This window comes from Urocampus carinirostris, chromosome 9 (assembly GCF_059441175.1).
Source record: "Urocampus carinirostris isolate Australia breed hairy pipefish chromosome 9, RoL_Ucar_1.0, whole genome shotgun sequence".
Lineage (NCBI taxonomy): Eukaryota > Metazoa > Chordata > Actinopteri > Syngnathiformes > Syngnathidae > Urocampus > Urocampus carinirostris.
The window spans coordinates 27,259,540-27,275,002 of NC_142357.1; the positions used below are offsets into that span (position 1 = coordinate 27,259,540).

General features: G+C 40.3%; 1 protein-coding gene across 2 annotated transcripts in view; it reads right to left on the minus strand.

Annotated features, from left to right (window-relative positions):
- Nucleotides 1-15,463, minus strand: part of nlgn3a (neuroligin 3a) — a 363,876-nt gene that overhangs the window by 15,264 nt on the left and 333,149 nt on the right. For both annotated transcript variants that reach the window (XM_088343414.1, XM_088343413.1), the window contains one exon: nucleotides 8,276-9,065. In XM_088343414.1, coding sequence (XP_088199540.1) covers nucleotides 8,276-9,065 — 790 coding nt within the window. The remainder of the gene's footprint in view (nucleotides 1-8,275; nucleotides 9,066-15,463) is intronic.

Sequence of the window (15,463 nt, forward strand, 5' to 3'; positions counted from 1 at the left end):
TGCTCCCTCATAACTCTCAGATTTAATTCCCTCTATGTTCCAGTCCGGAGCCTTCGCTCTAAAAATGCTGGTCTATTAGTGATTCCAAGAGCCAAGAAGAGATCCACAGGTTCAAGAGCATTCTCCATTCGGGTCCCGGTGCTGTGGAATTTCTACCCCCTGAGATTCGATCTGCAACCTCAGTGGAAATGTTTAAATCTAAGCTTAAAACACACTTCTATTCTATAGTATATGAATAATTTTTATTTTATGTTGACAATATCTGTGTAGTATTTGTTATTGCAACATCCATTGCAGCCTGGTAATCCTGGAAGAGGGATTACCTCATGTGTGGTCCCTTCTCAAGGTTTCTTTATTTTCCTCACGTTGAGTTTTTGAGTTTTTCCTTGCCCTCATGTAGGTTTTAGATCAGGGGATGGTGTAATATTAGTCTGTGGTTTGCAATAATATGTGCAGCTCTCTGAGTCTCTTTGTGATTAAGGGCTATACAAATAAACATGACTTGACTTGAATATGAATACATCTTTAACAGACTGTCAGGTGGGTTGTCTTAGATGTGAAAAATGTCCCCCAAAAAGCTGACTCAGCATTTTCGTTTTTTTCTGACTTGCAACTTTCTGGGAAAGACATCCTACTCTCGCAGGAGAGAACTACATTGAATATCAATACATCTTTGACAGACTGTCATGTGGGTTGCCCTAGATGTGAAGAATGCCAATGAAAGCTGACTCAGCATTTTTGCTGCAGACAATTGGAAGGGCTAACCGATAGGTAGTGATGGGCAAACTGAAGCCTCACGGACAATTGAGACCTTGGGTGACATACCAGCTCAGTAGCCTAGATGGTAGTGTGCCCGCTTTGAGACTGGGAGGTCGCTGGTTCGCGCCTCGGCCGAGACATACCTAATTGGTATAATGGCGGCGCCCTCTGTTGGCTGCGGCTGCATCGACTCGCTACAACGGGTCAGGTGTATCGACATTTCGTTCTGTGTACATTGTTACAAAGAATGACAATACAAAGGAAATTATTATTATTATTAATTATTATTATTATGTGTCATACAATGGGTCACAACTCAGTGTTTCATTCAACTCTTTATTGATCTGTGCTGTGGTAAAGCAGTATTGCAACTTTATTATTGTGCTGTCACAATAAAAATACTGTTTCTCCATTAACCATTCTCTGTATTCTCCTATTAATAGTTGATTTGTTGTTGCACGGAAAAGAGCATATTTTTGATTTACATTTTGTTGTGTCGTCTGTTTTTCAGAGATTCCCACTTGCTTGACTTTAAAGTTCCTATATAAAAAGGTCCAAAGTTTAAATGAGTTAAAAGTTCACTGTCGAGTGAAAAAAATGAACGGTATTATAATTCAGTAGAATAATACATTATTTTTAAATAATTCATTTCATGCATAATGTTACATAACAGTTAGTTATGTATGGATTAAAGCAACACAATCAATCTGAAGAGCCAATTTGTAGCTGAAAGAGCCGAAAGATCCGGTGTTCTGATATTCATTCCTACCCGTTGGAATGTCTTACTAATGTCTACTGCATAATATTGATTCAAATAATAAGCTAAAAGACATGAACTAACATAGGTGTATTTTTAAAAATACTTGTAGGTAAGGCAACTTGTATTTATTTTACCTACCAATCGGCTCACCGAGAGGGAACTGACATGATTGCCTTCCATCTTGCGGCTACAGGTACCCCCAAAAACCTTGAGAGGTCGCTTTGAATCTCCATAGTTTGTAGTATTCCTTTTTCTTTGTAGCAATCGTTTTGGGTTGCATATCGCAAGACTTACCAAATGATCATTTAAATGATTGTTAAAAATGTATCCAAATGTACAACTAAATCGTGATTTAGTTTCGAAAAAATGAACTTGTCTGCCGTGACTACAAAACAATTGAAGTTGTTAGCGATGTTGAGCTGTATATAAAGGGCTGAGCAGTAAATCAAATTAATTAGATCTTATGCCATTTGGAAAATGGATAATTTGAACAATTGCCAAATGCAATTGAAACAATTCATTTAATAGTTTAACGTAATCCCCTATAAAATGCTGCTGAATTTAAAGGCAGATTGCTTGATGAGGTAGTTTACAGGACTTAACTCAACAGACATGAACTTTACAATCTATAGTAAATATTTTATGGTGGTTGTGGCACAAGCCATGAATGTCAAGTTTGTATTAAAAGTATATTAGAATAAGTAATTGTTCTCTTTTTCACAGGTTTTTCGTCATCCTTTGTCCATTTAAATACCGTGACTTGTTCTCAAAAACTGCTCTGAACATTGACAAATGTAATATCACCCAGAGTGACTCAATCAAAAATGTAGGTGTTTCACCCCGATCTGTCCTTCCAAACTCACGTTAAGAACATTACTAGAACAGCTTTCTTCCATCTTCGCCACATTGCTAAGATTCACCCTATGCTGTCTGAGTCGGATGCGGAGATTATAATTTGGGCGTTTGTTTACTCCCGTCTTGATTACTGTAATGCACTACTCTCTGGTCTCCCGAACTCCAAAATCAAGAGCCTTCCGCTGGTACAAAATGCTGCAGAGAGGCTTTTAACTAAGACAAGAAAGTTTGATCACTTTACCCCAATTTTAGCTAACCTGCATTGGCTCCCTGTTAGTTTAAAATGTGATTTTAAAGTCCTGTTGGTAGTATACAAAATCATGCATTGACTTGCTCCATCATATCCTTCAGATTTAATTTCCCCCTATGTTCCGGTCCGGAGCCTTCGCTCTGAAAACCTTGGTCTACTAGTAATCCCAAGAGCCAAGAAGAGGTCCGCAGCTTCGAGAGCGGGCTGTGGAATGCTCTTACCCCTGAGATTCGATCTGCAACCTCAGTGGAAATGTTTAAATCCAAGCTTAAAACACACTTCTACTCTATAGCATATTAATAACCTATATTTCATGGTGACAATATCTGTGTATTTTTTGCCCTCATGTATGTTTTAGATCAGGGGATGGTGTCATAATAGTCTGTGGTTTGCAATAATCTGTGGTCTGTGCAGCCCTTTGAGACTCTTTGTGATAAAGGGCTATACAAATGACTTGACCTGACTTGACATTTATTTTTGAGGCCCTTTGAATGAGCTTCTAGTGAGATACTGTAGGTTTTAGCCTGAGCTAATGCACCAGACACCGAACCAACCAAAGATTACATTTCTTATGATGAGTTCCAGGTGATAATTTGTTGCATATTTTGAAAATCTGGATATTGTAGCAATTTTGTATCATGTTCACTGGACTGATATAAAATAAATACAGTGGAACCTCGGTTTTTGAACGCCTCTCAGTTCGAACAAATCGTTTCTCGACCAAAAATTTCGAGAAATTCTTGCTTCGCTTTTCGTTCAAAAAATTGGAGTTCGAACGCCGGTACGCTAGGGGCGATGCTGAGCGGCGTACGGGTGTAGATTGCCCCCACCCCTCGTGAAGAACTGTTGTCACGTGAGCGCGCACTCCTTTTTGCTTTTGTTTTTAATATCGATGAACGGAGTGTTTTAACCCCTAATTATGCCTCGGAAAAAGATCGGTGCAAGCAGCAAAGTTGCTACAGGTGAAAAAAGAAGAGTAGTGCGTACAACTATTGCATTTAAGAAAGACATAATAGCAAAATATGAAGAAGATGTGCGGGTTTCCCTTCTTTTGAGGGTATAGAGCATGGCTTCTGCAGACCACCAAAAAGGGAAGAAATCCTATTCATAAATATTTTCTTTATCCTTTAACCGCTTGTTGTGGAGACCCGGGTGCTAAATGACGTGTAAACGACCTGATTTTTTTTATTTTTACACGTTCATGTTAGCGTAATCTTTCGTACGGAAGATTACGCTAACGCAGACGTACGATTAGCCTGGGTTAGCTTCATGTTTACTTTCATGGTAAACGTTCAGGGTGTTGTAACGGATTTAACAATTTTACATGACTTTTAATGGGAAAAACGATTTTCGGTGATCGACCAAATCGGTTTTCGAACAGGGTTCTGGAACGGCTTATGGTCGAGAACCGAGGTTCCACTGTACAGTGATAGGTAAGCTAGTGCACTGATTGGCAGAGTTCTTATGTCAGTAGGTCTCTATTCTGTGTTTAAATTACATGCTAGCACGAAGTATCAGAAATCTGTTTAGAGGTTCTGGACATACCTGTAATATTCGGTATTTAGAATTTTTGTCGATCTGCTTTAATACCTTCAGTTAAAGAGGGAAGTCGGGTAAATATCCTTCTAGAGGTGTTGGAATCACATCATCGGGTTTTAAACTACACAATAAACATCTTGCGGTGGAGTTGGCAGACATTGTCGCTGAAGACAAAGCAATCAATGTCGTATATTTTAGCTTCTGCAACTAGGCCATTTTTTTGGGTGCAGAATAATGAGAGGCTGAGACAGAGGAGCCAGAATAGAGAAAGGAAAAAGAATAAATAAAGTATCAACACATGACAGCGCTATACAGAATTCTTTAACTATACCTAGCAAGACTTTACGCAGCATGTGGCGGTGCTCACACACTGAGGACGGGAATGAACACAAGCCCACGGTGTAAAATACCAAGTGGGAAACTTGGACTGACATATTTATAGCGCTAATGATATGTAGTGACTGATCTTTGCTGCCTTTTCATCATTCTGTCTTTTTCTGAAGTGCTCCGCCAGCGCTTTTGGATCTCGACGTGCACACTGTGCTTTTATTTGTTGTTTGAAATACTGGGAAAGTCGCAGCGTGTGGACACAACACAAAAGTTTGGGAGGAAATGCTTCAACGATGTTCTTTGGGACATTTTTTTGTTATATAACTGGTATCTGTTCTATGATTGATAACTGTATGTCTGGCTAGATATCCTTCGGTTATCTTTCAGCCTAACATTGTTTGTTGGTGTAGCAGTCCATCTATTCAGGCAGGTAATTTTATAGATTTTCTAATCAGTCTTCTGATCTAGCCTTCTAGCCTGACTATATCTCTCTTCACCTGTGTATGTGTCCTATATCTGATAGTATGCCCATCCATCTGACTTTTTAATCATTTCCATTTCCGTCAATCGGTCTATATAGCCTTTGTGCATGTTTCCACTAGTCTGTTTCTATCATCTTAGTACTTCCTTCGTCCATCAGACCACAGTGCCTTCTCTGTCCTCATCATTCATCTATACGTAACTTCTCCATCTACCATTCCACCTTTAATTTGCTAAACTTTCCTACAACCGTCCTTTCCTTCTATTTAACGGAACTTTATTTATTCAGTAACCCCTTCTACATTCGTCTATCGTGACATCCTGCCACGGCTTAGCTATAGCTATTAATGCTTGTTCTGAGGATCTTTTCCCTTTCTGGAATTGGATTTGGCACCATCGTCCATCTTCGCCATTCATACCTTTATCTGTCCATCCATTCATCTGCTCTGCCCTTCTCATTCCTATTATCTGCCTGCCCATCTATTCATAAGTTATTCTGACTGTCACCCATACGTTGTTCAGTCCATTTTGTTACTGCAGCCATTTGTCCTTCTGACTACTGTTTTGTCTGTTGCTAATCTATCTTTTTGTCCCGTGTCTACTCATAACCAATATAAATATCCATCTATCAGAATGATGATCTGTCAAAGCGACTGTCTCTTCTTTTCTGTGCCTGTCGTTCTAACTACCCATACACTTATAAACAGCATGACAATGAACATGCAAACAGAAAAGACAGTTCCATCCGGGCATAAATTGACTCATAAATCTCAAGGTAAAAAAAAAAAGAAATCCACTCCTAAAAGAAAAGCAAAAACACACTCATGCATACACTCACGCTAAAGAGTTTCGACAGTGATTCCTCTTTGTGTGCTTTTATAATCTGAAGCTACTAAGACGAGAGACAAAATGTGCAAGGGACAGAATTTGCCTTGTAAAGATGACACACGAGAGCCGGGGACAGAAAGGGCTTAAGGGGGAACGCCGGTATCATATGCACGGTTGACATGCAGCAACATGGCATCACACATGTTTTGACAGGCGATTTACAGTCACAGCGAAGAAGGGCAATCTGGGTTAGCTCATCCTGAGTATTTGCTGAAGGGGGGTGGCAGAAGTAGGGATCGCTGTTGCAAGCTGAGAAGTCAAAGGGAATTCAACTGGGTCCTAATTAAAGGGAGATCCTCCAGAGCGGTAGTGGCCTCGGGTGGTTCTGGGGTGAGATACTCATCCCCTGGAGTAGTCTAAATGAGGACAATGAACTTTTGGAAATATTCTAAGTCCTAAGCACAAAAGGACACTTACTGAGAACTGATGCTAGAGACCTACAGTTGGAATAAAATTACTTCACAAAAGTGCTCTGTGTACTAAAAACCTTTAGTTTTGTTATAAATTTGGCCTCTGAGACAGCCCAGGCTGTAATTTACTTAATTATAATTTTACATAGGGCAGCACGGCGGCGCAGTGGTTAGCGCTTGTGCGGCACAGTTCATGTCATGGGAACCTGTCGTGGGTTCAAATCCAGCTCCAGACTTTCTGTGCGGAGTTTGTATGTTCTCCCCGTGCTTGCGTGGGTTTCCTCCGGGCACTCCGGTTTCCTCCCACATTCCAAAAACATGCATTTCAGGTGAATTGGCCGGTCCAAATTGTCCCTAGGTGTGAATGAGCGAATGAGTTGTCTGTCCCCGTGTGCCCTGCGATTGGCTGGCAACCAGTTCAGGGTGTCCCCTGCCCACTGCCCGAAGATGGCTGGGATGGGCTCCAGCCCCCCCGCGACCCTAATGAGGATAAGCGGTACGGCTAATGAGATGAGATGAGATAATTTTACATAAGCCATAATTGCATTGCTAAAACTAACTGGACTGTAAATTTTGATTGTAAGGCATAGCAGAGAGGGACAAATTCTTTATATTACAAATCAACGTTTCAATGATTTTATGTTCCTGAACTAGATAAATTTGATAAACGATCAGCTCCCTCTGTTATGCTTTTCTACAAATCAAAACTGAAGTTCTTAACAGAATCTACAAAAGGGAAGCAGCCCAATGAATTTCGGAATCCAAACATGGAGTCTTGGTTATAAATAGCATGCATATGGTAAGAGAATAGGACATTATCATTAACCAGTAATTGCTGCAAAGCGTCAATCGTTGTAGTCTTTGATTAATTTAAAACAAAGACATAATACGCTCATTATTTCAGGGGTAAATTAAAACGGACCAACATTTAGAGCAGTTCGCATTGCTAGTTGAACGCAGACTTGTGCAACTTATGCAATACATTTTCTCTGTATGCGTACACCATGAGGTTCTGAACATGGCGAGACGTTAAGGCTGCTAGGCAGAGAAGACAGATGTCTGACCTCAGCTATTGGCCTTAGGAGCCAAACACATGACATTAGTCCGTCCGTACCCGTCCGTCATCAGCAGTTCTCGCATATAGTTGCATACTGGTGGCCTAGAGTCCATATGTTTTGATGACAAAGTCGAGCGGATTGAGTGGTGGATGATCCAGACATTTTTTTCCTGCCTCACTCCCACACTGAAGCCTGAAGATCAGATCAATAGCTCCAGGGTATACATTGAATGTCAAATTACATTTTGGTTGTTTGAAATGATGAGGGGGTTGTGCGAAATGGCCTTGTACTCTGGTGGTGGGCAGAGGTGAAATTGAGGATGGTGGGTTTGGGGTCACCCCAGCTATGAGTGATTGTCTGGGTCCAAACTGAAAAAATCAATAGCGGTGAGGCCAAGAGTCGCCTTTTCTGAAGTTATGGCGTCTTTTGGGGCCTGACTACAATAGAGAGGCAAAAGCTTTTTCAGCTGTACCCTTCCAAAATAAAAATCCCAAAGAGACTCATACATAAAGACAGGCCTTGTACTCAATCCACAAAGTCATCTGGGCACAGATAGCTCAGTAGCTGCTGGAGATACATTAAATCTTCAGTTTGCCTTATTTTTTACAAAAACATCACTAAGAAAACTGAAAACTAAAAAAAGTATCTCTTCTAGCCCCCTCACTTATTTTTTTTGTTATCGCTTACTTTTTGCTGCAGCCTATTCCATGTGGCACACAAGTCCTTTTAATAGAACTCTGATTGAATTTCTTCTGCTTCTATAGACTGATAAGAAACAGCTGCAAGTTTTCAATATAGCCATTGGTTTGAACAATTTTAAAGTTATTAAACATTACTGGGTTAGTCTAAGAAACATTCTTATGTCATTGTATTATAGGTACTGGATTCAACAACCAAAAAGTAGCCATCATACTTTGACTCAAAATTAAAGTAACTAGAGACTCACCCAGTCTTGGCGAAGTTGGTCCAGTAGGTCATTACCACAGCACTGAGCATGACATCGTTCTTTGAGAAATTGCAGGGGAAAAGGTCAGTCGGTCCGATCATCGGTATTCCAAAAACATAAGGGACCTCGTCCCCATGTGCAGCATCTGACCAGGTAGGCTTCATGAGACTCTGGCAGTGGTGGTAGAAGGCATAAAAGTAGGTTGGTGAGCCATAGCGAGCATGGAGGTCTGCCGTGACCACTGAGGGTTCAACCCACTGGTGGTCGGTGAACAGCGCCACCAGGGTTTTGCGCCTGGTTTCCGGATTTTCCTTGTCAGCCCAGTCCGTGTACATGAACTTGATGGTCTCCCTCAGGGTGTCTTTTCCCTCCGGGTATCCATACAGACTGTCCACAAAGTCAGACACAGAGAAGTCAAAGTCGTTCCCGGAGACGCCGTCCTCAGAGTCCACCACGTTCTCGACGAAGCGCAGACCTTCTCCTTGGTTAACACCCAACATTATATCATAGTTGAGGAACTCGCCCTGCTCCATGAGGATCTCTGGGTCATCTGGAATCACATCTCCGTCAATTACGGGTCCAAAAGCCACGTGGTACCTCGCGGGTTGTATGTCCTGCTCCACCAGTTCCCGGGAGCTCTTCTTCCTGAGACAGTCCACCATGTCTAAGGTGTCTAGCACATTACAGCCAACCTTCTCCGCCAGGAGGCGTGTGTACTTGACCGGCTGGTAATTCACCGCCCAGCTGGATAGCGCTGAGCCACTCTGAATGATGGCTCGATGGAACAGACCTGCAAAAGAGCACAGGGGACGGATCATACTTAGTGTGTCTCATGGGTAATTCTATTAGGTGCCGCGAAACACAATGGCTGTTCATTTGGCTTCTGTCATGTGCGAGACCTGACTGTCAGCCGTGCAGCTGATAAGAGCAACAAAACCCAGAATAACAACAAGTTCTTGCTCCCACAGAGGACAATAATAGATGCCTACAATAATAGAATCATGTCCGCGATAATAAATGTGCAGATGCCCCGGTCTCCAAGAATGGTCGCAAAGACAGACGATAGCGCCAGCACTCTGTCATTTCCCTTCCTTTTCTGGAAAACTCCCACAGTAATAATCTGTATGCTTGTCAGAGGCAGACGCTGAGAATAAGGCTCTGTGGGTTTTTGTTACAATGAGAGAATTAATGAAAACAGCGTGGAAAAAAAAAACAATCCACCAAACATCGACTTTTGAAAAGATTAATTCATACATTGTTTGCTGGTGGTCTTGTACGTGGTCATAGGAGAGCCAGAGTCAGCCACAGGTGAACTGGTGTGGATTGTCATCACAAAACTGCGTCTGACCTAGTGAGTCACTAGTGAGTACTTGCCGGCGTTGGTTACCGAGCCTGGAATAAGATTTATTATCTTCTATTTCAATTGCAAGAGTATAGCAAAAACAATTTAGTCTTTGATCTGCCAAGCCATTGGGGGGACTTGGGTCATTTCAAAGAACATCTAGAATTGAGATAAGATAACCCCCCCTGGACACTGTTTGCTAATACTCATTGGAACGTCAGTCATAAAACTAAACTTATTTTACGATTCACTTTGAAGTTTTTGTTAGATCACAGTGATACAGGTGAACAGAAGCCACTCATTACCAACTTAAAGAATCAAGGTAATGTTATTAATTCATTACCTTATATACCTCACTTATAACCAATGTTCCCTCTGATTTTCCACGGGTCTGAGCGTTCACACAAAGTCTGTGAGCGACGCTTGAAACAACAGTGAGCAACAGCAATCCCAAGTGTGGCAACTAAGTCATTATCAAACATGTCCAAAACTTGACATCACGTTACGTTGCTGAGTTTCCGGCAATGCAAAAAATGTTTTCACTTTTGAATGAATTGACTAATGTATTATTGCAAAGGTTGTACGGTCTACAAACGTCATTTGTTTTTACAACAATTCTTTCACAAGATTTCCATTTATTTTTTTCCTGGTATCTTTTGTCGCATAATACTAACATTTTTGGGGGCTTTTTTTAGTCGGTTGCACGATAAACAACTGCATTTAATCACATTCTTTAGTGTTCGTACACTGTTGGCAACAAGATTGACTTGGTATCAATGGAAATTATTTGAATGCAACACAAACTTTTTCTTCTTTTTCCCTGTTTTTTTCTATTTTTTTCTTTTTGTTCTCTATTTACTTTTTTTCCTTTGTTTCTTTCTTTTCTTTTTTTCTGGCTTTTTTCAGAAATTTTCCTTCTTTTTTCCTCTTCCTTTTGTTTCTTTTTTTCTCAGCTTTTCACTACTTTTTCATTTTGGTATTTTTTTATTCTTTGCTCTATAACAACCCCCCCCCTTTAAGTCATTTTTTGCATAATTCTACTTAATATTTGGTTATATAGGGATCCAAGAAGCAAAAAAAAACCTAAAGAACCGTTTAGGACCCGAAAGAGCCGGTCCCCTTTAGTGAGCCGAGCCGAAGAAGCCGGTTCTCGAAAAACTCTACTGACTTTACGCAACTTCGTTCTACTTCGACCTTGACTTCCAAATACCGCATTTAGAACACAGCCTCAAGGGAACCTGTGTATTTTTACCTTCATGCACTGTAACTTTGACTTAATTCGCTTCTTAATTAGCAATTTCGAGCCCTGATTTTTGTGAGCTGGCTAGGTTTTCTTGTGCGCGGAAAAGCTCTGGGTAGTGCGCAATTGCACTAAACAATGGTAAAAGCTAGAAACATACTTTTTCATCATGAAAGATAAGGTTTGAAATTTTCATTTGATACGTCTTATGCCTATATAGCCAGAGAACTGACATTTTTGTACGCCTTCAAAAATGGGTCAAAATGGAAAAAATTCTCCGGCACCGGCTTTTCCCATTTTAGAGAAACACCTGACATTAAATGAGTAAGTCATTTATTGCATGTTTATCCTGGTCACATCGTGAACTATGTTATAATCAGTAACACTAAAGCCAATTCCAATTGTAATTCTAAATCACTGTAATCCAGATTGTCACGGTTGCCAAGGCCCCAATTGGCCCCCGCCCGTGTGGCCCCAGCTGCGGCTCATTAACAAATTGGCTTGCCGTCTTTTTAAGTGCAGTGCGCTCTCTCTTACTTTGTCAGTCCGTCAACGAACCTCTGCCCTGCAAGACGTGAGTTCTGACTCTCTCCTGTTTTCCTGTTGGTATTTCCAGTCCGGTATTGTTCCTGTTTATTTTTGTCCCGTTTAATATCGATTTCTAGTTTTGTTCCCCTCTATTTTTGTCCTGTTCATTATTCTCTCCAGTTTTCGTTCCCGTCTTGTTTGCTCTGTTTATTTTCAATATCCTGTTTCATTATCAATCCTGTCTGTCCGTCCTGTCCGTTATTGACCCCATCTGTCCGATATCAACACGGGCACTTGGAATCGATCCCGTCGGTCTATGGCTTCCTGTTTTTCCATGCCAGACCGCTGCCTAACGTGCATGACTCCCTATTTCCTGTAAAATAAAAAGCTTGTGTGAGAACATTATGCGTTTGGGTCCTGAACCTGTTCTGGTTCCTGACACAGATAGTATTTCAATAGAGCTAGCTGACTTTTCTAGATAGCTCAAGCTAGTTAGTTAGCTAATAATATAGCTAGATACAATGTGGATAAACGGTTTCTCTTTACAGGATCTTACTCCATCTAACTGTTATGGATAGAACTACCCGCACCTCAGTTTTTTTTTATTTTTTATAACCCTGATCGAAAATGTGCCTACGCTTTTAATCACTGGCTTCTACACGAGATTATGGGCGGATTGCTATAAATAAACGCCAACCCCCAGTCCTCCTGTGCAAAGGGAATAAATCTGTGCTCTTATACTTGCAAAGAAAATACAACCACATGGAAAGAAAGCCTGTGATATGTGGCGAAAATCACATTATCGATACAGACTTTCTATCATGTTCGTTGATAAAGGATGTCAGAGTAGTGTGCATGGATCTAAAACTGGCTTGAATAAACCTATCGTCTGTGGGCTTCTCTCCCCAATGAAATTACCGCTCGGTTGCAGCGGAGAATGAGGGAAATCTGAGAAGACTCTCTACCAGGAGGCATGCGTCCCAAATGGGAAACATAATTTCCTCAGGAGTAATTGAATTGCATCCCTTCGAAAAACGTTCCTATTACGTCGAAAGGATTAAAGGTGACATCCGCTCAGTTTGCGGTTAGCTATCAATGTGTGAATTCGGCTTCTTGGAGTGGTCTGAGTTTGGGAGCTGCGGTACCTAATTTGGCCGCTGGAAGGCGTTGGAGACCCTGAGAAAGCAGCCTGGATGAAAACAGATGTTTTGTTGGCTGTCAGGACCACAACGGAAACAGGACCCAATTGCGTTACGTTTCTCACCAGTTTTATTAAAGGAAAGAGGAAGGTCTGCACCCACGATCTGGTGTTCCTCAGGTGCGGGAAGCAAGTCGCTCTTAAGGATTTTATCCATTTGACTATAAAGGATTTTATACGATTGAATACAAGTTACATTTATAGAGTTTAATGCAAGATATTTACTGACTGGGCTGTAGTTCAATGACAGGTCACGCTGTTCCAAATGCAGAATATTTTGACTAGGGAATTTTGATAACAGGACTCTGACGGAGGACAGCAGGCTATGTTTTGAGAACAAGGCCCTGTTGGCAAAGAAACGCTCGGTGTTGTTTTGAGCTTTCCAGACATCGCGACGCCCAGGGGGGGCTTCCTTGGCATGCCCATGAGAGGAGTCGAGACGCCATTTTGCGGGGAGACGTGGGCCAAGAAGAGAGAAAAAGGACTTCTGAAGAGGGCAACAGAGGGACTCCAACGTTACTAATTCGGCCGTTTTCGATGGAGTACAATTAGTTAAATTGATAATGAAATAAAATCTGGCCCCGTGTGAAAATGTCGGCTTTCTTGTTCATCTTTTCCATCAAGAAATGAGCGCGCATAAATTGTTGGGTGAATGTAGGTTGTGTTTGGTTAATGGAGTCAGAAAAATTAATTCGAACAATTTGGTAAACATTTTCATTTTAATATTTAATTCCCAACACTCTGAACACGGAAGTGGATCATCCATGGCGTGCGATGGCGAGGTCGGGAAGGGAAAAAAGGGGTCAATAGCCGGGACAAGAGAGCAAAAACGTGGTCGGGGTTGGAAGCGAGTCGTAAACCAGGAACGGAGAGTAGACGTGGTCGGGGACAAAAAGAGGTCGAAAGCCAGGACGAGAGAGTAGACGTGGTCAGGATCAAAAACGAATCGAAGCAGGGGAACAGACCGAGCAAAAACCAGGTGGGAGTCAGGGTCGAAAAGGCTTGCCTAGTGTTAACTGAGGTTCGCAGACGGACTAACAAAAGGGGACAGAAAGGAATGGGTTTGTATAGGGACAGGGAGACAGAGTCCGAGGCAGTTGGCGCCAAAGGAGCGGGCACAGGTGATTCCCATCAGTAATCATGACAGTTGGCATTAATTGTGGCTGCCTTAATACGAAACCTAGCTAATGACATTTGCAGAGGCTTAAAGTACAACTGTGTACATTTTCACGATACTGGGTTCAGCCATTTTGGAGCCTATGGCTCACATACACACACACACACAAAAATCGGGATTTTTTCTTAAGTAGTTTGGAAACCTTTAGTGTCATAAGCCAAATTGGGTTAAACAATTTGGCTAACGGTCTAATCCTGGAGACATGTTCAATTTTTATCATTTATGAATACATGTACATACTGACATACATCTAAATGTTATATTTTCGTTTTTAACTACATTCATTTCATCAAATTGGTTTTGAGACTATCACAATAAAAGCAAAATAATATATTTATTTTACTGTAGTGGTATTTCTGTACAATTTTTTTTATTTCAGAATAAAAGAAAAACAATTTATTGGGTCCTTGTTTTTAAAAACTGAATTTGATATTTACTTTTGTAGTATTATCGTAGTTTTATTTTGTGGTGTTTCAATAGTATTTCTGTAGCCTGCTTTTTTGTATTATTTCTTTAGTATTCTTTACTATTACTGTGGAAGTATTTTGTAATATTTCTGTAGTCGTATTTTTGCAGTATTTCTGTAGTATTTTTGTAGCATTTATTTAGTAGTATTTCCGTATCATAGTATTACTGTCGAAATATTTTGTAGTATTCTTTTCAGAATGAAATATAGGAATATATTAGGTTCACCTTTTAAAGTATTTAATTTATTTGTTTTGTAATAATTTTGTAGTATTTTGTCTTATATTTGTTGTCTTTTTATGTTACTGTACATGTATTTTTGAAGTCGTTCCGTAGTGGCATTTTTGTGTTATTTCTGTAATGTTTTTGGGGTATTTCCGCAGGAGTATTCCTGTAGTATTTTGTGGTATAAATGCAAAATTAGTTTGAAGTATTTCTGTGGTAGTGTTTTTGTAGTTTCCCTGTAGTATTTTTGTCAATTTTTTGGAGTAGTATTTCTGTATTGTAATAAGACTGAAATGGTATTTTGCAGTTTTTTTTTGGTTGCAGAATAAAAAAAAATTATATAATAGGTCCTTGTATTAAAGTATTCAATTTGGTCGTCAGTTTTGCACTAATATCTTAGTATTTTGTAGTATTTCTGCCGATGTATATTTATAGTATTTCTGTTGTAATTTGTAGTATTACTGTAGAAGTATTTAGAAATGTTTCTGTTGTAGGGTTTTTTAGCATTTCTGTAGTATTCTTTCAATACATTTGTAGTAGTATTTCCGTATGATAGTAAGACTGTAGAAGTATTTGTAGTATTTCACTGTTTTCTTTTTTCTTTTGTAGAAGAAAAGCAAAATAATACATTAAGTCCCTGTTTTAAAGCATTAAATATGATCGTTTTGTCGTAATATTGCAATTTCGAAACGCCGAGTCGGCGGGCAATATGTCAGAATCCGAGCGGGAGACGGCTGCAGTTTCTGTGGTTGTGGTTAAACAGAAAAACTGAAGTGCCAAATACATCAATTTGCAAGCCTTAATCAGTAGCAGCGGGTGGCTTATTTCTTCTTGGCAAAGATTAAGCGTTTATTTACGTCCCTATTTACATTTGTTTCCAAGTAGTAGTGAAGGATTTTATACATTGGACTATAAAAGATTTTATACGATTAAATACAAATTACATTTAATGCAAAAGATATTCACTGACTGGGCTGTGGTGCGAGGTCAGGGCACTCTGGTAGAAAATGTTG